Source organism: Pseudorasbora parva, chromosome 8, assembly GCF_024679245.1.
Source record: "Pseudorasbora parva isolate DD20220531a chromosome 8, ASM2467924v1, whole genome shotgun sequence".
Classification (NCBI taxonomy): Eukaryota; Metazoa; Chordata; class Actinopteri; order Cypriniformes; family Gobionidae; genus Pseudorasbora; species Pseudorasbora parva.
In genome coordinates this window covers 8,176,553-8,200,271 of record NC_090179.1, presented here as the reverse complement: position 1 = coordinate 8,200,271, position 23,719 = coordinate 8,176,553, and the positions used below count along the sequence as shown (strand labels likewise).

The 23,719-nt window shown below is 41.3% G+C and overlaps 1 protein-coding gene across 1 annotated transcript in view; it reads left to right on the top strand.

The window, feature by feature from the left end:
- The first annotated feature begins 1,337 nt into the window (after positions 1–1,337).
- The window catches only part of LOC137084085 (sucrase-isomaltase, intestinal-like), a 32,463-nt gene continuing 10,081 nt past the window's right edge, over positions 1,338–23,719 (top strand). The window contains exons 1-12 of the mRNA XM_067450031.1: positions 1,338–1,359; positions 1,440–1,518; positions 2,912–3,039; positions 3,150–3,353; positions 3,561–3,715; positions 4,031–4,199; positions 5,672–5,768; positions 11,147–11,259; positions 11,480–11,605; positions 11,757–11,888; positions 12,091–12,210; positions 12,964–13,026. Of these exons, the coding sequence (XP_067306132.1) occupies positions 1,461–1,518; positions 2,912–3,039; positions 3,150–3,353; positions 3,561–3,715; positions 4,031–4,199; positions 5,672–5,768; positions 11,147–11,259; positions 11,480–11,605; positions 11,757–11,888; positions 12,091–12,210; positions 12,964–13,026 (1,365 nt within the window). The 5' untranslated portion in view covers positions 1,338–1,359; positions 1,440–1,460. The remainder of the gene's footprint in view (positions 1,360–1,439; positions 1,519–2,911; positions 3,040–3,149; positions 3,354–3,560; positions 3,716–4,030; positions 4,200–5,671; positions 5,769–11,146; positions 11,260–11,479; positions 11,606–11,756; positions 11,889–12,090; positions 12,211–12,963; positions 13,027–23,719) is intronic.

Below are 23,719 nucleotides of genomic sequence, written 5' to 3'. Positions count from 1 at the left end.
TTAAGCCAACGAATCGTTTTTTTTTCTGTGTGTGTGTGTGCGTGTGTGTGTATGTGTGTGTGTGTGTGCATGCGTGCGTGTGTGCTTGCATGCGTGTGTGCTTGCATGCGTGTGTGTGTGTGTGTGTGTGTGTGTGTGTGTGTGTGTGTGTGTGTCTGTCTGTGTGTGTGTGTGTGTGTGTGTGTGTGTGTGTGTGTGTGTGTGTGTGTGTGTGTGTGTGTGTGTGTGTGTGAGGGAGTGTATGTTTGAAGAAATTTGAATATTTTATACTTGCATGCATTGGATTTTTGTAATGTATTTAGAAAACCCCAACCAGGGACAAGAGTTGAAAATTAGCCTTAGCTATAAACTGTATATTTTATTTGACTGTTTTGTTTTACTGAATTGTCCTTGTTAAATAAATAAATAAAAGTGGCTGAAAAGTGGTCATGTTTAGGTATAGCGGTAAGTTAGGGGCTAAAATATATTTATATAATAGTAAAAACCATTTACATAAAATCAATTAATAATTGTAATATTGTATAAAGGATTTGTATAAATTTGTATGTCCTGTAACTGAAAGGTACACCAAAATCTTTGCATTGCATATAAATTATTATTAAAAAAAGAAAATGCAGTTTGTCCACGTGTGAGTTTACACATTTGGCGAGGAATAATTCTCCATTCATTCAAGGTGACTCTGATATATTCAAGGTAATGTTGATTCCAGCAACCACTCACGCCTTTCTCACATGCTTCTTACACAATGCTGTCACATGAAAATACTTATAAAACAGGTTCACAGGTCGCAGAAATTATATTGTTCCACCTTTAAAATGAACAGTTGTGCTATTTTTTTCATTCCTAATTTATTACATTTAATTTCAAATTATATTATCCACGTAATACAACTGATTTTTTTTTTTTTTTTAAAGAAAGACAAATCTCAAAAATCATATGGGTTTTCCTACTTTTCTTGAAATGACAGCAGTTTGTGTAAAACAGGATGATCTAAAAAAAAAATCATGTTTTCCAGCATGATTTGAGGTGATCCAAAGAGCATTTTATGAAAAGTTAGACATTTAGAAACCATGTACATAAAGCATGGTACATGGATGCAACTACAAAATTACACAACTGAATATATGAATAATATCTATTCATCTGGTCCATATACATACCAAGAACAAACCTACATTAAAAAAAATGTTTTTAACAGACTATAACAAACTATTAAAATAAACATTGTTTGTACATGAAGTGAGAACATGAGCAGGTGCTGGATAGTGCTGATAAAACATACGGCCCTCCAATATATAAAAAGGTGAACCAGGGCTCCACAACGCAATGTCCAGATACTGACATTGAGCTCTTGAACTGGTTTGTGTCACAAAAATACTTGAACCATGTAAACTTTGTAATAATTATTAATGTATAATTCTGTTTTAATTTCTTTGCAGAGTTCCAGTTTTTGAGAAACAATGGCGGTCTGTACTGTCTACCTGTCTCTCTGTCTTCTCTTAGCTTTAAGTGCTCCAGGTAAGACCATTATTCTATATTTTACAATTAAACACATTTTTTTTTTCATTAAACAATTTTAAATTAAGATACATTTACGCAAAGAAAAAAAAATTTTTTTACTAACATATAAAAAAGTCAAAAGTAAGTGTTTTTGTAATTTAAAAAAAATAATAATAAAAGAAATCTGTCATTTGGACTAGAAATCTTTTTCCGTTTGACTTGACCCCACTGGCAGATTTTTTTAACAACAACAACAACAACAACAAAACTAGTACTAAAGTAGTAACAAAACTAAAAGTCAAATGTACAACATTTTATGGAATTAAGTAAACTCTAAGTAACTAATTTGTCCTTTACAACAGAGGGTATGCATGTATATGCGGATGGGACAGTGTATTGAAGTGTGTATGTGGCCGCATGTCAAGAATGGAAAACTATTATAAAACTATAATAAAAAATAAATAATAACTATATGGCCTTGACAGCACGCAAAGAGCGCTTCCTTTATAATCACTAAAAGGTGTCACTCATTCAATAAACACAATCTCACAAAGATCTGCTATATTAATCAGTGAAGGAGGTAGCTATACAATGAATCTCTTATTTTCACAATGTCTCCAGCCTAGTTCAGACTACACGATTTTCAAACTCATCAGATCACTGCTCTTTTCACACTGCATGACTATCTGGGGTAGCATTTAATTGAAAATTGTAAATATTAACATTGTAATAATAAAACAAATAATATAATAACAAAAATTGTAAATATATCTATTAAAATACTGATATTCTGCTCTATAACTCCTCCCTGAACCTCCTGCTGCCCTGTATCTCACTCTCTCATTGGCTGTCGGTGTAATTTTCAGTCAGAACGCTGTTCACACAGCAGGAGTTTGAATCGCCGACAGGTCCAGATATTTAGCATGCCAAATATCTCACCGGCGTCTGATGCATCTCAGTCTTTTTGCCACTCAGTAGCGGTGTAACCGCAGTCGCTCCAGCTGACGGTGACGTCACGTGCATTCCCTCTATACATTTTACTCAAACAATATAACACTGAATTAAACCACACTTTGAATGTTTATGCTTACTTAAAAATACAAGTAAATAATACAATAGATATTTGAGACACCATATCTGTCTCTTTCAAATTTTACAAAATGGCAAGTTACTAAACGTAACAACAAAAGCAATGATAAAGCAAATACACCTGTAAATCAGTGACTTTAATGTTTATGTTAGTTTTCTTAAATTGTTTTCAAGTTGAACTGAATTTATAGTTTTAAATGCTTACTATCTTCATGTCATGTTGCTTCTCATCAGTGGCAGCTCCAGGATTTTTTTTCTTAAAAGGGTAATTAACAGTTTAGAGGGGGTGCTAAGATTATTTATTTATTTATTTATTTATCAGTTTTGGGAGCTGGGAAGGACTACACAGTCAATTGGGAGGCCAACTCCCCAAACTCTAGGCACTTCGATTGTTACCCTGAAGCGGGTTCTGATCAGACCAAATGTGAAGCCCGCGGCTGCATCTGGGAGGTCAGAGAGAGAAGAGATTCAATATTTAACTCTTTTGTATTCAAAGACACAGTTTGATCTGAAGTGTGTCTTTTCTGTTACTGTTCTAACGTGATTCAACACATTTATAGCCTTCAGATATTCCCAACGAGCCCTGGTGTTATTATGCCCAGACCCACGGCTACATCACCATGAACATGGTTGAAACAGCAAGTGGCATCATTGTAGATATAGAGCGCAATACCGAATTCCCAAGCCAACGTTCTCAATCTCGAGATGTCAGCAAGCTCCGTGTGGAAATCACATACCTGAGCGGAAAAAGCCTACGATGGAAGGTATGCTTTTCTAAATTTTGTAATAAAATCAAGACATTGACTAAATATATAATTTACATTTATGCATTTGGCAGATCCAAAATGACTTGCATTGAATTTAAAGCGCACTTTACTAGTGTGGTGTTACTAGCACCATGCTCTGTTGTCGAGCTTTTTCGGAATAATAAATTATTACATTTAAGACTGATTTTGGTCCTGTTGATCTAGATCTTTGACCCAGCCAATGCTCGCTACGAGGTCCCCGTTCCCCTTGAGCTGCCAGCCACACCAGAGACAGAGGAAAACAACAGACTGTACAGGGTTCAGATCCAGCGCAAGCCATTCGGGATCCAAATCATCAGAAAGGGCTCAGAAGAAATCATGTAAGTAATACACCTTAATTACTCTGCTAACTTGGACTCAAGAGAGCTTATTTTGGTAAAAATTGTTCTTTTACTGTAGTTTTCACTAAGGTGCACTTTTTGTCACCATAGTGTCAGTAATCAGTGACCACACCTCCAACACAACCACACACACACAGAGAGAATGAGAAAGGGAATTTATGAATCGTGACACTTTTAGGGTTTTCTCAGTCATTATAACACACTATAAAACTATATATAACAACAACATAACTTCTTAATTAAAGCAACTTATTTTTCAGTCTTCTCAATGTTTTTGAATATGTTTTTCTCTAGATGGGACTCTGCTGTGCCAGGGTTCACATTCTCTGATCAGCTCCTTCAGATCTCCACACTTCTCCCCTCAAACTATGTCTATGGTTTTGGTGAAACAGAGCACCCCAGCTACAATCATGACCTCAACTATCACACATACGGACTGTTTGCCAAAGACCAGCCTCCAGGGGTGAGTGTCATGATATTTTACACCCATGATATAATGTCTACTCCACCACCATGCACTACTGTAAAGTTTCACTAGCAGGAATTAGGAATCACTATGACACCTCAAACATCAAAAGAACAAACATATACTGTAGTTGAAGAAATTATAAATGAAGCTTATTCAAGGCTATTACATTTTTACTTTATAAGTTATATCTGATATAATTTAAATTTTGGTTCGAAGTCCTAAAAATTAAATTATGATTCATTCAATCATACATAAACTTCAATGGCTAAAGAAAGATAAGCGAGAGAGAGAGAGAGAGAGAGAGAGAGAGAGAGAGAGAGAGAGAGAGAGAGAGAGAGAGAGAGAGAGCAGAACATCTCAAATGGAGATTGATAAAATGCAGCATACTTGTTTATTGGTGTTTTCAGATCACCCGCGTGCGAGAAAGAGCTTACGGTTGCCAGATTTCAGTAATTTAAATCCCCCAAACAGAGCTTTTCTGTGAAAATAACACGTATACTATCCAGTGTTTTACCTAAACATGTCCAAGCTCTTTTTCGCATGCGGATGATCAGAAAACACCAATAAACAAGTAAGCTGCATTTCAGCAATCTCCATTTGCATGTTTATATACAGGCTATGCAGTGACTGTGATGTACTCCGAAATACAAGCATACAAAAACACCATAGGCCTACTTCAGTTCTCAAAAATATAAATATATAACTTATATTTTTACAAAATGAATAGCCTTGTCAAATGACAGTCGTTTTAACTTATATGGTGGAAAAGTTCACATCTAGACAATGCGGTCTCTCTAAGAAACTTTCAAATTGTTTAAACTGTCAATAAGTGGATAAAATCAGCACTTACTGCTTGCAGGAATACAGTTGTAATTGCCCCTTTCTTCAGTTTAAGACGCTGAGCGAAGCTTGCTTGAAATGGGCCGAACAAACGAACGATTTTGAAATAATTTGTTGTGGTATCCGATAATAAACCTCAACCATGTTGACATATGAAAAGTCCTCACGTCTCCTGCACAGCCTGAACATGACATGTCAATGAGAGCTGCTGTTGTTGCTATCCTCAAGTGTCGTTTGTTTATCTACAATTCCGATGATCCGGCTCTGTCAGTTCCGCCTGACAATGAACATGTTTGGACAGATGCAAATGTTGGGGGCGTGCATATAAATGATCCCCAACGCTTGCGTCACGGTTGGGTTTATGTTGAGAAGCACTTATTTTTCCGTGGTGTTTTTGATGCATGAGATTTACATATGAAGGAGGAGACAATGATGTTTGAGACTCACAGTATCTGATGTCTATGTACTGAACTTATTTTTTCACTATGTCAAGGTTAATTCAATTTTTCATTCTAGGGCACCTTTAAGCCAAATAAAAATCTCTCATTAACACGTATTTGTGTGTTTAACACTGAGGACAACTGAAATCCTATCACAAACTCTGACCTCTTTCTGCCCATGTGTAGTTTAAATTGAACAGTTATGGAGTCCATCCCTTCTACATGGGTCTGGAGAAATCAAGAAATGCTCACGGCGTCCTCCTGCTCAACAGCAATGCCATGGGTGAGTTCAACCACACACCAAACGTGTATCTCACTCGGACCCACCACCTGAGACCAACAAAAATACATTTTAAACCAGCTTAACATGTTTGCTACTTTAAACTGGTCTAGTTGGCACCTTGTTCATGGACAAAGGAAGACACTTAATTATTAAAATAAAGTCTATTATTTCACAACTAATTAGTATTTACAAAATAAAGTTATTTAATTTAATTATTAATAAAAAAAATCTATTATTTATATTATTATTTTTTTTATTTATTGTATTTATTTTCTGTAGATTTCTGTTATATGTTCTCTATAATTTAGGGAGATGTATCACATTACATCTTATTAGACTAAATATGTACTTGTGCATACTAATTTGTTTTTAAAAAATATATAATAAATTATATTTTGCTTAAAGGGATAGTTCACCCCAAAATGAATATTCTGTCATTCTCTCTCTCATGTCATTCCAAACCCGTAAGACATTCATTCATCTTCGGAAAACAAATAAAAATTAAGCGATGATAATACTTTTTGTGAGCCAAAACAAACAATGGAAAAAAACAACGTAAACTGCGTAGGAGACAAACATTTTCGAATGACGAAAACTGTTGAATAAAGAAATTATTTTGTTTTTGTTTTTGTGGACAAAAATTAGTCTTGTTGCTTCATAAAACCACAACCTTTCTAAATTAAGGTTGGACCACTGGAGCCACATGGACTATTTTAACAATGTCTTTACTACCTTTCTGAGCATTGAAAGTGTTAATTAAATAGTTGTCTATGGAGAGGTGAAAGCTTTCAGATTTCATCAAAAATATCTTAATTTGTTTTCCGAAGATGAGGGTGAGTAATTAATGACAGAATTTTCATTTTTGGATGAATTACACCTTTATGCAAAGTCTAGAATTGTAAGCCTATTAAGAAATACATTTTCTTTCAAAAATGTAATAAAAATGATATGAACAAATTAAGCACTTACACTTCTATCTCCAATTTTTGTTGCCATGTTGAGAAAAAAAATAGTAATATATTATATTATAAATAAAATTATATATATATATATATATATATATATATATATATATATATATATATATATATATATATATATATATATATATATATATTTAAGGGAAACGCACAACTAAAGTAGTTCCAGGCAAGTCTTGACCGTATTACAGTTCCATATCACTTCGCCACATGATTTCAGTTATTTTGAAGGTCCTTGCAGCGGACAAGAGCAAGAGAACCAAAACTGACGACACTGACCAAGCAAATAAATATAGTAAGCAATAGGATAAAAACAACATTATTTCATGTTTTTGCCACAAATTTAGCATTTTATTTTGTGCTGTAAAATAACAATAATCTACTGGCAGCTGTGGTTGCCAGCAATGTATTGTTAAAGGGTTAGTTCACCCCAAAATAAAATGTATGTCATTAACTCCTCACCCTAATGTTGTTCCACACCCGTAAGACTTCTGTTCATCTTCATACACAGTTTAAGATATTTTATATTTAGTTTGGCAGTGTATCTATATACACACTATACTGTCCATGTCCAGAAAGGGAATAAAAACATCATCAAAGAAGTCCATATGTGACATCAGTTAATTAGAATCTTTTGAATCATCGAAAATACGTTTTGGTCCAAAAATAACAAAAACTATGACTTTATTCAGTATTGTCTTCTCTTCCATATTTGTTTTAATCCTCAAATAAAGATTCAAACGGTCATGAATCAGCGTATTGATTCATGATTCGGATCGCCAATGTCACGTGATTTCATCAGTTTGGCAGTTTGACACGCGATCCGAATCATGAATCAATACGCTGATTCATTACCATTTGAATCTTTATTTGAGGTTTAAAAACAAACACGGAAAAGGAGACAATGCTGAATAAAGTCATAGTTTTTGTTATTAAAATACAGAGCAGACTCCCCAGACCAATGTACAATTTTAAATTGAGCTTGGTCTGTTGATAGCCAGACAAGTACTTTCCTTAAAGGGGGGGTGAAATGCTGTTTCATGCATACTGATCTTTTTACACTGTTAAAGACTTGGAATCCCATACTAAACATAGACAAAGTTTCAAAAGTTAAGGTGGACGTTTGATGGGAGTATTTCTTTGTCAAAAATACTACTTCCGGTTAGTCATAAGTTTCGGCAAGTTTTTTGAGATCATGCGTCCCCTTTGACGTTAATGGGGGTGGAATTTCCTTGTATGGGCCTTACGGACAATTCTACCGGAAGCGCGTGAGAGAGAGCGAGGGAGAGAGCGAAAGCAACAGGCTATGCCCATCAAAGCGCTGGCTTTGTAGGATGCTGGACAGGTGATGTGCACATAACAATGTCACCCAAAAAATGCGTTTTTGGTTGCCAGACCAAGACAGTCCTGCACAGATTCCCCCAAAACCCCGCGTTAAGGCAACAGTGGATGTAATTTGCTTTTCCGGATCAGCAACTGAGTTGCGCGAATGTTTATATCTGTTCGCTGCATTTCGGTGGCGACTGTTTCATAAACAAGGTCCAGCTCGACGCCGGATTTTCCCGATCGCCTACTGCTGAATGATGGAGCAGTCCCAATGTTAGAACCGCAGGCGGTGAGTAAGACTGCTTCAAATGTCTGTGTTATTGCCAATGCTCATCAAGTAGCCCAAACATGATCACATATAGTTAATTGATCAATGGAGCATGCGATGTGTAGTGCGTGTACATTTGTTTAGCTGGTCACTATATGTGTAACTTTATATTTGTGTATTGTAAAAGCACTCCAAACAACAATACACAAAGAGGGGGGAAATATGTTGAACTAAATAAGCGCGCTTCTTCATTCAAATGCGCTACTATTCCGTGTCTTTCTATGTAAACACTAACTTAACCTGCCGTGCAAAACCAGTCCGCTTACTGTCTAACGTTACACAAACCACGCGTAAACACACAAACACACGTGCACAACTGCACTTCCCACATGTACACCTTCAAAGACAAAAATACGACGATATAATTCAAGTATAAATATGTAAATAACACAAGCCGCTAAGCATATTATATAGTTAGTGTATAACTTGTACCACATAGAGACGTCCTGCTCTAGTCGTTTTTGCTGCTGCTCCTGTTCAACTGCAGCCTCTGGGTCTGATTCCGGATCATAGATGTATGGCTGTATCTGATTAAAAGCCATATTTTTATTTTGAATAAAGTTTTTTTCCCGCTGTTAGGGATGACACAGCTTTACGACGCACTCGACTCAACACAATAGCAGCAGCGAGCACACGTCATTATTTAGCTCCGCTCACACGACACGCCCCCACCCGCTCGGCTTTTTTCGGAAAGACTCGGAACAGCGCATCTTTCTTATATAATTATAAAAAAAATAAAGACTTTTCGGAGATATGCAGGATGCAATGCTACTCTATAGGTACTCAAGATTGACATGACACTGACTGAAACTGAGTGTTTCACCCCCCCTTTAAATTTACGGTAATCTACTGGCAGCGGTGGTTGCCAGTAAATTGCTGTTTAAAAAAAAAAAAAGTATTACAGTACTTTCCCATAAATTAATATACAGTTGCTTAATGTTAATTTACATTTCACTCTTGTTTTTTCATCTAACCATATTAACCCCACAACAAAATTTTCAGTTTTAAATTAACACTTATACATGTGTCCACACTACAGTGTTAGAGAAATTGAAGTATTGTTGAAGTTAATTCGATAATAAAGAGATTAATTGAGTGATAATTGAGATTTAGTGATGAACACCTGGTGTTGACAAGCAGAACCACAGAGGGAAAGAGAAACATAAGAACTACAACTGACTTCAGCCACAGCCTTAGATGAGCAGATAAAAGACGTTACATCTCTGAAGATCTGCTTTACTTATTATTGACCAGATTGACTTTATTTATGTCAGACATCTACAGAAGCTCATATTGAAAAAAATAACAGATCTTTAGGTGTTGATGTTTAATTGAAAATGTTTGGTCACCATTATGGTGATCAGTGTTTGCTTCAGTTTCAGATTTTGTAACGGTACTTTCCTTTAGCTGCTGTAACCGTGTATTAGACACATTTATTAGAGCAAAAAAGCAAAGAAAAAATTGTGATCAGGTGTTTTAGGTTATGTTTTGCTTATGACATAAACATAATGGAGTACTTGGTCCGTTAATCTCATTCAGTGTCTATTCCCTAAACAAACCCATTATATACATATATATCGTTTTACCCTTATATTATGTTACCAAAACCATGATACTTCTGCAAAATATCAAGCAGTGATTAGGAATCAGTTATTAATGATCATATGATTTACTACGGTGATATTTAGACATGAAGACATGAATTTAGACATGATATCTAGACATGAAGAATTAGCATATACGTCTCAACAATGGTGCCTATAAACAAAAACCATGAACAGATCAACTCAACAGATTACTCATTTAATGTTAAAAACATGTTTATTCTGTTTTGAAACTTGTAATTGTTTTAGATGATATGAGTATATTTATCAATGTTTGGCAACAATTCATTTTTTTGGCTAATTGTGTAGTGGTATGTCTGTTGATTTGGATTAGATGATTGTTGTTATTTGTTTTGGTTTGTGTTGTATTGTTTTGTTTTGTATTTTGTTATTTAATGCTGTGTATTAGGACCCCCTTGAAAATGAGATGATGCATCTCAAGGGGTTTATCCTTAAAGAATAAAATTGGTTACAACTCTGAATATCACAAAACACTACATAAAGTCAACAAAAAAACAACACCAAAAATAAAGGTACATAGTAAGAATTAAAATAATAATAACCAGGCTATTCAATAGTATAATTTATTCATGCTGCAGTGCATACTGGGAATCATGGACGATTTTTGTACAATGGATCTGTATTGTACTAATGGGTCTCATGCTGTAAAATGATTGGGATGCCATTAAAATTAAAACATCTATAACATTAAAGGTTAGACTCTGAACAAACTCAGTGAATCAGACCATTAATAAACAGTCATCTGTTTACAGATTGTTTCAGGTTTGTGTACTATAACAGATGCATTTAAAACACATAATTACAGCAGCAAGAGACAAACAAACATTATTATGTCAATGTTCAAGGCCCAATTAAAGCAAACAGTGATCTACATAATGGTAATGTCAAAAGAAACAATAACACAACATCTGTCAATTCTCAATAAGACATTTCTCATTAGGGAGGTAATAAAGCCGGTGTTCTTGAAGTAGATAAACTTACAGATGCTGCTACTTAACACTGTTGAGAATTACACAGAGGGTAAATCAGACATGCTAAATATCTCTGTGAGCTGAGGCTACACATTGAGACACATGGAAGATGTCATTCATTTCTCTTTTTTGTTTGTTTTGCTCTTAGATGTGACCTTCCTGCCGACTCCAGCTCTGACCTACCGCACCATTGGAGGGATCTTGGACTTCTACATGGTGATGGGACCCACTCCAGAAGCTGTTGTTCAGCAGTACACTGAGGTGTGTGTGTGTGTGTGTGTGTATACTCAATTTAAACAGACACACAAAAAATAACATTGGAAACATGCATAAATTAAATACATAAATGTGTATCTAAAGGAAGCTTGCTTGTCACATAGACAGAAGGGGCAAATCAATGCTAGTCACTTGACTATTTTTGTTCTAAAATGCATTTTTCATAAAATAAAAAAAATATTGCTGTCTGTGTTTTGTTTGACAGATGATTGGCCGTCCGGTTCTTCCAGCCTATTGGTCACTTGGATTCCAGCTTTGTCGCTATGGCTACGCCAATGATGTGGAGATCTCAGATCTTTACAACGAAATGAAAGCTGCTAAAATTCCTTATGTAAGTGATCTAATATTTTAGTGTATGCATGTGTGATTTTCAGTCTCCCTCTGAATGCAACAACAAACAGGCATGTAACTAACTGACCTTCAGAACCTGCATTGGTCATTAAGTTTAATGCTCATTATATTTGATCTTTGATCTCTCAAAGGATGTTCAGTATTCAGACATTGAATACATGGAGAGGCAGATGGACTTTACTCTGGACAAAGTGAATTTCAAGGGACTGCCTGCTCTGGTGGACCGCATGAGGGACGAGGGGATGCGTTTCATCTTCATTTTGGTACCAACAATTCTCAATTACTCAATGAATTGGTACCAACAATTCTCAATAAAAAATTGCTTCCATAAAATAGTAAAGGACATTGTAATGAGAACAGAGTTTTTAAATATAGATGGATGTAGTCTGAAATCAATATGGTCAGAAACATGCAGTGAAATATTGTGTAGCAAAAGTACATGCTTTATTTGTTTGTTTGCTTCAGGATCCGGCTATAGCGGCTAACGAGACTAAAGGCTCCTACCCTGCATTTGATACCGGGATTGAAAAAGATGTTTTCATCAAATGGCCTCGTGAGCTCAGCGATGACATCGTGTGGGGAAAGGTATGACAAACACAAAGGGGAAGAGGAACATATATTGATTTATAATGAGTCAATACCTTGTAGTTTTGTTATTTGTTGGGCATTCTTCATGTTCTGCGGTACCTTGAACTCTGTATTTTTTTTCAACATTGGTTTGCTTGTGTAGTAATTTAAGTATAATATGATTATCTACCTAACAGGAAATGCCTAATAGGATGGAAACAAAGAAAGTTTGCCATTGCTCAGTGAGGGATCAGTTTACATAAAACTGAGTTTGTAAATTATTATTATATTATCATACCAATAGCCATAATTTTCTCAAACATGATGCTTGTTTTATAGCAGCCGTCTTCAACCCTGCTCTTAGGACCCACTGTCATGCAAAGTTTATTTCCAACCTGCTTCAGCACACTGGCCTGTGTATTTTCAACAAGTGATCCTGAAGAGCTTGATCAGCTTCACCTGTCTTTGATTAGGGTTGGAGTAAAGTAAAACAAATTATTGTAATTTTCCCACTTGGGAATAACCATTGGAAGGCAAATTAATCAACCCATACTTTTATTCAGAATGCAGATTTATTTAAGGTTAAAGTGGAAACATTAATCTGGAATGCCACATTGAAGTGATTTTATAATTACTGGTAGTTTAGAGCATTTTGATTAGAGAACCTATTCATTTGATGTTTTCAGGCATATACAGAATGACGTGGGCTTGTACTGAAAGCAGGAATGATTCTGAAATGCTGATTTTAGCTGTTGTTTCTGTCTGTCACAGGTGTGGCCTGATTATCCCAATGTTACTGTGGACAATTCTTTGGACTGGGATACTCAAGTAAAGGTATCTGCTCCCCTCTCTCTCTCTTTCTGTTTTATTATATTTCCCTATATATCGCTTTCTTTCTCATTCCATCTCTCTTTAATCAAAGATCCGGGCTTCCCTTTTGAAAACGGTTCTCTCGTATTTGGTCTTCTAGATGCTAATGGGAAAATACTATTCTTGTAAATACTGAAGCCTTTATTTTAAAACACAGTGTAGCTGCACAGCCAGCATAGTGCAGAGCTATTAGCACATTGATGGCCTGGGTTGCGGGAACAGCACAAACCTATGGTGAGGTGGCATAACTGTGCAAACCAATCGGGGAGGCCGCCAAAATGGGCGGAGCTGTAAAAGCGGCACATTTTGCCATCAAAATCAGATTTATTCTCCTTCAGTAAAGACTCACCTCTTCACTGATGTCTTTGCTTGAAAGCAATCTCACCATCTACAGAACCTACCTAGAGAATCTGCAGCAGCAGTTCAGCAGACTGTTAAGCAGTTGAAGTTCAACGGCTTCCTGTTCAACACATCTGACTTGATACTGTCATCGGCAGATCCTTTAAAGAGCTTTTTTTTTGTTTTTTTTCTTTTTAAAAAAACACATTTTCTTTCTAAAAGAGCAGCTTCGCATTGTTTCAAGAGGTCCTCGTTATCCCACTTTACCAGCACAGTGTGTGTATTTCCTGCCTGGGCAAAATGCATGTAGATTCAAGGGGCTTCAAGGACAAGCAGACCATTTTATCCTCTGCAAAGAAATTAAAAGGCACACGTATTTATATAAATGAGGACTTTTCTGAGGCTGTAATGAAGAAAAGAAAAGAACTGCTGCCCAAGCTGCGAGCTGCCCGGGAAAGAGGAGAAATAGCCACTCTGAAATATGATAAACTGGTCATAAAATCCAAGAGTGGAGGAGCCTAGTTAGAAGTATGTAAACATTCAATCTTTTTGTTTTGCTTACTTGTATATTTGTCTGTTTTTATTTGTAATTTAGATCATGGCTATTGACTTGTGTCATTCAGCTTTTCCAATTAAGGGTATTACAATAGCGCACTTGAATATCTGCAGTTTGAGATACAAAACTAATGATATATATCAGATTTTGCAGTCCAATAGTATTGAAATCCTAGCTCTATCTGAAACACACTTAGATTTTAGCTTCACGGATGCTGATGTGAAGATAGATGGTTACAGATTGTTTAGGAGGGACAGAAATAGACATGGTGGTGGTGTAGCATTCTATGTTAAGGATAACATCCCAGTTAATGTTCGAAATGACTTCATATGGCAGAACATTGAAGCATTATGGGTACAAGTTCATATACCACACATAAAGCCTATCTTAGTTGGGTGTGTATATAGACCTCCCAGTGCCAATACTCAATATCTAGATAACATATGTGAAATGTTTGATGCTGTTTGTGATCAAAACAGAGAGATATTTATTTTAGGTGATTTTAACATTGACTGGCTGTCACTAAACTGTCCAATGTATAATAAACTTAAATCCACAGCTGCAATATGTGGCCTAAAACAAATCATAACTCAACCCACTAGGGTTGCAACAAGTACATTGGTTTCATCTGCAACATGTATAGATCATATATTTACAAATGCTTTTGAACAATGCTCCAAAGCAGTCTCTGTGCCCACTGGTTGTAGTGACCATAATATCATAAGAGTCACAAGGAAAACTAAATTGCCTAAAGGAGGCTGTAAAATAATTCATAAAAGAACTTACAGATTTTTCAACCAAGAGCAGTATGTGGGTGAAATTCAAGGTGTGGACTGGTCAGAAGTGTATGAAGACCGTGACCCTGACTCAGCCCTTAATAAGTTTATGGACATACTAATGAAAATAGTTGACAAGCATGCTCCTCTCAGAAAAAGAGCTGTGAGAAATAAAAGTGCCCCTTGGTTGGACAAAATTCTTAAAAATTTAATGCTGTCTAGAGATAACGCTAAAATAAAAGCTAACATTTCTTGCGAACTAGCTGATCAAAAACAATATAGAACTCTCAGAAATAAAGTAGTTAAAATGAATAGAATGAAGAAAAAAGAGTACTTTCAAGAAAAGATTAATGAAGCAAAAAATGATGGTAAAAAATTATGGAACACTTTAAATCAAATAATGGGCAGGAGTAAGTACTCAGCTGCTTCATATGTTGAAAATGATGGAGTGTTCATCACAGATCCAGAGGGAATTGCTAATTATTTTAACAATTATTTTATTAGTAAGGTAGAGAAATTTAGATCTGGTATGAGTCCAAATATCTCAGCATCTTATGATGCAATATTAAGTAAGATAATGAGTGAGAAGAACCATTCTGTCACTTTCTCATTCAGTCAAGTTGACAGAGGTTCTGTTGGAAAAATTCTTGCAGCTCTTCCTGATGGAAAGGCATCAGGCATGGACCATTTGGACTCCAGGCTTATCAGGGTGGCAGCTGAAGCTCTGTCCTTTCCCATTGCTCATTTGGTCAATTTAAGTTTGTTGCAGGGCGTATTTCCTGAGAAATGGAAGGAGGCTAAAATTATACCACTGCCTAAAAATAAAAGAGCCACATTTACAGGACAGAATAGCCGACCTATCAGTCTATTACCTTTACTCAGCAAAGTCATGGAAAAGATTGCTTTTGAACAAGTTTATAAATATTTTTTTTCTAATAGTTTGATTACAAAATATCAGCATGCATATCGGGAGGGTCACTCCACATGTACTGCTTTAACTCATATGACCGACAACTGGTTAGAAGAAATAGATGCAAACAGATTAGTAGGAGCAGTGATGTTGGACTTCAGTGCAGCGTTTGACCTGATAGATCACAAAATACTGCTTCAAAAATTAGAATGTTATGGTTTTACACCTTCGTCTCTGTCATGGATGGCGAGTTACCTATTCAATAGGAAGCAGCGTGTGTTCTTTAATGGTCAATATTCATCTACTAAGACAATACATTGTGGTGTGCCCCAGGGTAGCTGCCTTGGGCCTTTGCTATACTTGATCTTTACAAATGATTTACCTTTTATTGTGAAACATTCAACTGTTGTTATGTATGCAGATGATTCCACACTGTACTGTTCTGCAAAAAATCCTCATGATGTTTCAAATCTATTAAATCATGATTTGCAGAATATAAGCAAGTGGGTAAAAGATAACAAATTAGTTTTAAATGTAGACAAATCAACATCTATGTTTTTCTGGAAAAGATTGAAATTAACTACCCAGCCATCTTTGAACTTGTCAGTCAATGGGCTGCAGCTAAGACAAGTGACGCAAGCCAGGTTACTGGGCGTCACCTTGGATTCTTACTTGTCTTTTTCAGCTCATATTGATGGAATGATTGCTAAAATGGGGAAGGGTATTGCAATGTCCAGAAAATGTATGTCATATATCCCTATGTCCATTGCTAGACAGGTGGTCCAGTCTCTTGTTTTGTGCCATTTAGAAAACTGTCCAATTATATGGTCATCTACATCACAAAAACATCTTCGTAAGCTTCAAGTGGCACAAAATAGGGCGGCAAGGACTGTCCTCCAGTGCTCTTTAAAAACTAACGTGGCCCTGATGCATAAACGTCTTTCTTGGCTCACAGTTGACGACAAAATTAAATTACGATTACTTTTAATGTTGTGGAATGCAGTATTTATGAAACAGCCACAGTTTCTCTCTGAGAAGTTTGTTTTTGTAGGAAGTGGACACCTACACGCCACCAGGCAGGCACTAGGTGGTGATATAAAACGTCTCAGGTTACGTATGTAACCCTAGTTCCCTGAGGGAACGAGACGCTGCGTCGCTTTGCCATACTCCCGGCGTGTCCGTGATCACTTACTACACTTACATACGTAACCTGAGACGTTCCCTTTCGGGGAACTCGAGCTGCGTCGAAACGCTGTGAGAACGCTTATACCCACATCGCCATAGGACCAAGTGTCTCGTATGTGTGAAGCCGAAGCGCACACGGTTACGAGAGTACCTGTGCCCCTACTGTAGATGCCAGGTCTAGTTCGTAGAACCTGACGAAGGTAGAAGGAGACGACCAACCGGCCGCGTTACAGATATCATGGAGGGAAGCCCCCGACAAAAGTGCTTTAGAAGCAGCCATACCCCTGGTTGAGTGCGCCCGGACAGCCAGTGGAGATGGCTGCCCGGTAGCTTCATAAGCAAGTGAGATGGCCTCGACCACCCACTTGCTCATCCTCTGCTTGGATACTGGGGCCCCCTTCTTAGGGGGTCCAAAGCAAACAAACAATTGTTCAGTTTTTCTCCACAGGGCAGCTCTGTGGACATAAGTATCCAGTGCCCTCACAGGACACAGCAGATTTAATCTTTCCTGGTCTGACGTCAAAAATGGAGGAGGACAGAAGGCTTGTAGAGTGATGGGGCCCCGTGGGCTCGTAGGAACCTTGGGGACATAACCCGGCCTGGGATGTAGAAATGCTTTCACCATCCCTGGCGCAAACTCTAGACATGAGGGCCCTCCTGACAGGGACTGAATATCTCCTATCCTTTTAAGAGATGAAATGGCCAAAAGGAAGATGGTTTTTAGGGTGAGGAACTTATCCGAAACCTCCTCCAGAGGTTCGAACGGAGGTCCGGACAAGCCCCTCAGAACAATGGCCAAGTCCCATGCTGGGACCCTCGAGTGCATAACTGGCCTCAACCTTAATGTGCCACGAAGGAAGCGTGTAATTAAAGGGTGTCTTCCCAAAGACACTCCACTGCAAGGGACGTGGAAGGCACCCAAGGCCGCCACGTACACCTTAAGTGTGGAGGGGGTCAACCCTGCCGAGAACCTCTCCTGCAGGAACTCCAGCACTGTACCAACCGGGCAGTTAACTGGGTCCCACTGGCGTTCTCTGCACCATGCTGAGAAAAGTCTCCATTTCAAAGCATACAGCTTCCTTGTGGACGGAGCTCTGGAGTGTAGGATGGTCTCTACGACCTCGGCCGAGAGACCTTCCTCTATGAGCCTAGCCCCCTCAGAGGCCAGGCCCACAGTTTCCACATCTCTGGGCGTGGGTGCAGGAATCTCCCGCCCGCCTGAGAGAGTAGATCCCTCCTGGTCGGAATCTCCATCGGAGAGCCTTCCAGGAGAGATATCAGGTCCGAAAACCATACTCGGGTCGGCCAGTTCGGAGCCACTAGAAGTACCTGGGCCCCGTCCCGGCGTACCCTCTCCAGAACTCCTGGAAGCAGAACAATCGGGGGGAAGGTGTACAGAGGCAGCCTCGGCCACTCCTGTACCATGGCATCCAGCCCCAGCGGGGCCGGATGGGTCAGAGAAAACCACTGCGGGCAGTGAGAATTCTCCGCCGAAGCGAACAGGTCTATCTCTGCCTTCCCATAAACCTTCCAGAGGAGCTCCACCACCTCTGGGTGGAGTCTCCATTCCCCGGGCCTCGGCCCCTGTCTCGACAGGCTGTCTGCTTCCTGATTCAGGGCCCCCGGGATATATACTGCCCTGATTGACAGCAATTTCCCTTGGGCCCACAGGAGGATCCGATGTGCCAATTTGTCCAACGGACGAGACTTCAGACCCCCCTGGTGGTTTATATAGGCCACCACGGACGTGTTGTCTGTTCTGACTAGTACATGGTGGCCCCTGAGGTCGGGCAGGAACTGTTTCAATGCAAGAAACACTGCGAGCATCTCTAGCCGATTTATGTGCCAGTGCCGCTGATGCTCCTGCCATAGACCCTGGGACGAGCGACCACTCATGGTTGCCCCCCAGCCCGTGAGAGAGGCGTCTGTCGTTAGCGTTACGCGACGAACATGAGCCCCCAACACGGGACCCTGAGATAAAAACCCCGGGTTTTTCCACATGACCAGAGCACGTAGGCATCGCCGCGTGACTTTGATCGTGCGGAGCGGATTTCCCCTCGGGGAGAACCCTTTTGTCTTGAGCCACCACTGCAGTGGCCTCATGTACAGTAGGCCAAAAGGTATCACGTTGGACGCTGCTGCCATGAGACCTAACAGTTTCTGGAACTGTTTCACAGTGACGGCTCGGCCTAGCTTCTGTTCTTTGGCGGCTGCCAGGATCGATGCTATGCGTGTTGGCGATAATTGCGCCCGCATAATTACCGAGTCCCAGTTCACACCTAAAAAAGTGGTTCTCTGAGCCGGAGAAAGCACACTCTTCTTGGCGTTCAGCCTCAACCCCAGCTTCGACATATGGGCGAGAACAGCATCTCGATGCTGAACCGCCATCTGCTCTGTATTCGCTAGAATCAGCCAGTCGTCGATATAGTTCAGTATGCGGATGCCCTGTAGACGCAGCGGCGCCAGAGCTGCATCCACACACTTGGTGAACGTGCGGGGTGACAGTGCTAGACCGAAGGGAAGTACACGATATTGGTATGCCTCTCCCCCGAAGGCAAACCTCAGGAACTTCCTGTGATGTGGAAGGATGGAGACATGAAAATACGCATCTTTGAGGTCTATGGTGACAAACCAATCCTCCGATTTGACCTGCGCTACAATCTGTCTGAGTGTAAGCATCTTGAATTTTAGCTTGGCCACCGAGCGATTCAATAGCCGCAGATCTAATATCGGGCGTAAGCCCCCATCCTTCTTCGGCACGATGAAGTAACGGCTGTAAAAGCCAGACTCCCTGCTGGGAGGGGGAACCCTCTCTATAGCCCCTTTTTGCAGGAGTGTCTCTACTTCCTGTGCCATTACCAGAGCCTGCTCCGGGCCCACCTCTGTAGGTAGGACACCGCAGAAAGGAGGTGGCCGACTTCTGAATTGAATGGCGTACCCCTTTTCTATTATCTGCAGGACCCAACGAGATATATTTGATAGACGTTTCCACTCGTCTAGAAAATCTACTAAGGGAACCAGCCTCTCGAGGCTGGCCTCTGGTGTATTTTGAGCAACAAGCGCAGTGCCCTGAAGCGGCGGACCGGCAGGGAACAACTGACTTGACTGCTCGGGGACCCCCCGAAGGGGGTGCGGACCACCCTCGGGTGGCCCGCGGAGACCGACTGCGCCCCGGCATTGCGGCGGGGTTGGCAGCGCGGCCCCCCGAGGGTGCCGTAGGGAAACGGGTACCGTAGGCAGGGGTAAGCACCGTTTCCCTACGGGGGGAACCACCCTCAGCGTCCTGACGCTTCTGGCGTCAGCAACGCTTCGACGAGGCCTTCTTGGCGATCAGGACTGTCCGCAGATCAGCCCTGCCCCTCGAAGGCCTCGTCTGAGAGCGCCGCCCCTCGTCCCCACGCTGAGGGGGAGCTCGGGCAGCGACGCTCTGTTTCTGTTGAGCCCTGTATGAGGAGCTCGTACTCGGCCTGGGCTGCTTGGTGGTATCAGCAGCAGCCCCAGGGACCTGGACCCGGAGAGGGAGGAACTGCTTGAGCGCCGCAGCTTGCTTTTTCGACTCCTGGAACCTCTCGGTGACAGTGTGAACTGCGTCACCGAAGAGGCCTCCAGGAGAAAGCGGCGCATCAAGCAGGAAGGCTTTCTCCCTCTCCTTGATGTCTGTGGGGTTTAACCATAAGTGCCTCTCCGTAGCCACCAATGCTGCCATGGAGCGGCCCACACATCTGGCCGTCTCCTTGGTGGCCCGGAGAGCTAAATCAGCTGAAGATCTTAACTCAGTGATAATATCTCCCCCCACAGCATCACTACCGTCCAAATCCCTTAGCAGGTCAGCCTGGTATGCCTGCACGATAGCCATCGTGTGCAGGCATGCAGCCCCTTGACCCGCCGCCGAGTACGCTTTACCCACCAACGCCGACGTTGTTTTTAGAGGTCTGGTGGGTAAAGTCGGGGCCTTCAGGGACGATGCCGAGGAAGGCGAGAGATGGCTCGCAAGCGTCTCTTCAACCTTTGGCATCGCCCCATAACCATACTGTCTCAGCCCGCAAATGTTGCTGTAGACCGAAGTCTGCGGGCTGAAGACACGATATGAAGCCGGTCTCTTCCACGATCTTGCCACCTCGGTGTGCAAATCGTGGAAGAACGGCAGGCCCCGTCGCTGAGGTTCTGAAGCGCGAGACGGCAGGAAGCGTTCGTCTAGCTTACTATGACGTTTTCTTCCTGCCTCAGATCTTTCAGTGGGCCAGTCGATGTTTAACCTGGCCACTGCTCGCGTCAAAACCTCAACTAGCTCCTCACTAGCAGGGGACTGAAGTGGCGAATCTTCAGTATCGATACTTTCAACGTCCACCTCCTCAGAGCTGGACAGATGAAGTACCGGCGACTCTCTCGGGGGAGAAGAAACCGCCATGCGTGCTTCCATGCCCCGAGAAGAGCCGCTGGATGGAGCAGGTGAGGGCAGAGATAAGGCAGCGCCCGTCTCTAATCCCTCTGCAACATCCAATTGTGATCCCCACGACTGCAGCCTCCGCTCCGCCTCGGCGGCAGCGGGACCAGAGCCGCGGGGAACACGAGCCGAGGCACCCTCCTCGAAGAGTGCCCGGCGGGAGCGCAGCGTTCTCAGTGGCATACGCTCACAGTGCTCGCAAGCAGCCCCCTCGAGGGCTGCCTGGGCATGCTGCGCTCCCAAGCATGCAACACAGAGAAGATGTGTGTCCCCGCCCGTGATGTAGCGTGGGCAGGGAGGAACACACTTTCTGAAATTGCTGCTTTCACTCGCCATTTCTATCTATTTTATTTTCTCTTTTTCTGTTAATATATGGAATATTTAACAAAAAGGGTGGAAAATCTCTGATAATAGACAGACAAAAACACCAAATAGACAGACAGGTTCACACAGATCGCTTGCTGAAGGCTCAGAAGCTAGTTCCTGTTTGTTTTCACGGACGTTTTATAGCTTCCGGTCGATGACGTCATCACGCCGACGATCAATCTTTTTTCCGATGGAATGGTTCTACAGGCGCTTCACGACGCATTAACGCAGAGGCGTTCTCACAGCGTTTCGACGCAGCTCGAGTTCCCCGAAAGGGAACTTCCGCTTCCCAGGACAAATTTTTTGAAACGCACATCACTTTACAGAGCAATATCTATTTGGAATAGACTTTCTATCTCATCACGCAGAATTCAAAACAAATACAAATTTAAGAGGACAGTAACCAAGGAACTGCTGCAAATAATCTAGTGCCAGCTGTAAATTGTCTTTATTTTATTTTTTTTCTCTCTCTCTCTCTTCTCTCTGAATGTAAGCGCAATGTTTGAATTATTTTTATTGTAATTTGTGTTGATTATTGTTTTGTGTGATTTTATGATGTGAATAATTTTAAAAGAGGACCCCAGGAAGATTAGCTGCCATTAAATGGGCCGCTAATGGGGATCCTAATAAAACAATAAAACAAAACAACAATGTAGAACCTGCTCTCACTCAAGGTGGCTGTTCTCACTGTAAGAGCATGCCACTCTCCCCTCTGCATCTCTGCCCCCTGCCCACCCACCGCCATTGGATGGAAGGCCAAAATGACCAAAACAACTTCTGCTCTCACCTACCGAGCCTATGCTTCTGCTGGTTATACTGCCTCAGCCCTGCACACTATGGCTTAGGTGTTCCAGGCAAATCTCATTCGCTCCGCTCATTCGAGTCTGAACAGGACCCGGGAGCCTTTTGTAATCTGTGCAGTGCCACTGAATTGGCCTTATACTTACAAAGTCCACTGACCAGACCATTGGAAGGTGCATGGCCAGCCAGGTAGTACTTGAGCACCACCTGTGGCTCAATTTAATGGATATTAAGGATGCAGACACTACTTTCTTCTTTGACTCCCCTGTTTCTACCGCTGGTCTCTTCAGCCCCATGGTGATGGCTGCTTTACTAAGCTCTTCAAACAACCACAGAAGTATTCGCAGGCCATGCGCCACTTCCTGTCCAAACGCTCCAGCTCTGCTTTAGGTCACCCAAAGAATGTGCCAACCCAGTAGCCAGCCAGACCAGCGCCGCTGGTCTCCCAGCACCGTCCAGCAGCTGGAACAAAACAGCGCCTGCAGACATCTAAGTGGTTCCCGTTCTCTAAACGCAACCCCAACTGGCCTAGAATTAAGCTGGACCCTGAGCCTCGGAAGCCTTCCTAATAAGAGAGCTGAAAGGAAGAGTAAGCTCTGGCCCAGCCTTCTCTTTTATTTCCTCTGGTTTTGATACACCCTCAGGCCATTGAATGGATCAGGGAAAACAAGTGTTCTGCTCCTAATAACCCCACTCTGGTGGACATAAACATGGTTCCCCGAGTTGATGCAGCTACTTGGAGCAGCTCCTTGGCAATACCCCTGAGGGAGAACCTCCTCACTCAGGCAAACCGGACAGTGTGGCCCTGTTCCGACTTGTGGGCCCTCAATGTATGGCCCCTCAAGGGCTGGCTACCAGCAGCCATATCACCCTGTAGCCCAAGACTGGTTTTCCACTGAAGCTAAGCAGGTCTGAGCCTGGTCAGTACCTGGATGGGAGACCAAATGGGAAAACCAGGTAGCTGCTGGTAGAGGTGTTAGTGAGGCCAGCAGGGGGTGCTCACCCTGTGGTCTGTGTGGGTCCTAACACCCCAGTATAGTGATGGGGACACTATACTGACAAAGAGCAATGTCTTTCAGATGAGACGTTAAACCGAGGTCCTGACTCTCTGTGGTCATTAAAAATCCCAGGATGTCCTTCGGAAAAAGAGTAAGGGTGTAACCCCGGCATCCTGGCCAAATTTGCCCATTGGCCTCTGTCCATCATGGCCTCCTAATCATCCCCCTCTCCTGATTGGCTTCATCACTCGGTCTCCTCTCTGCCATAAGCTGGTGTGTGGT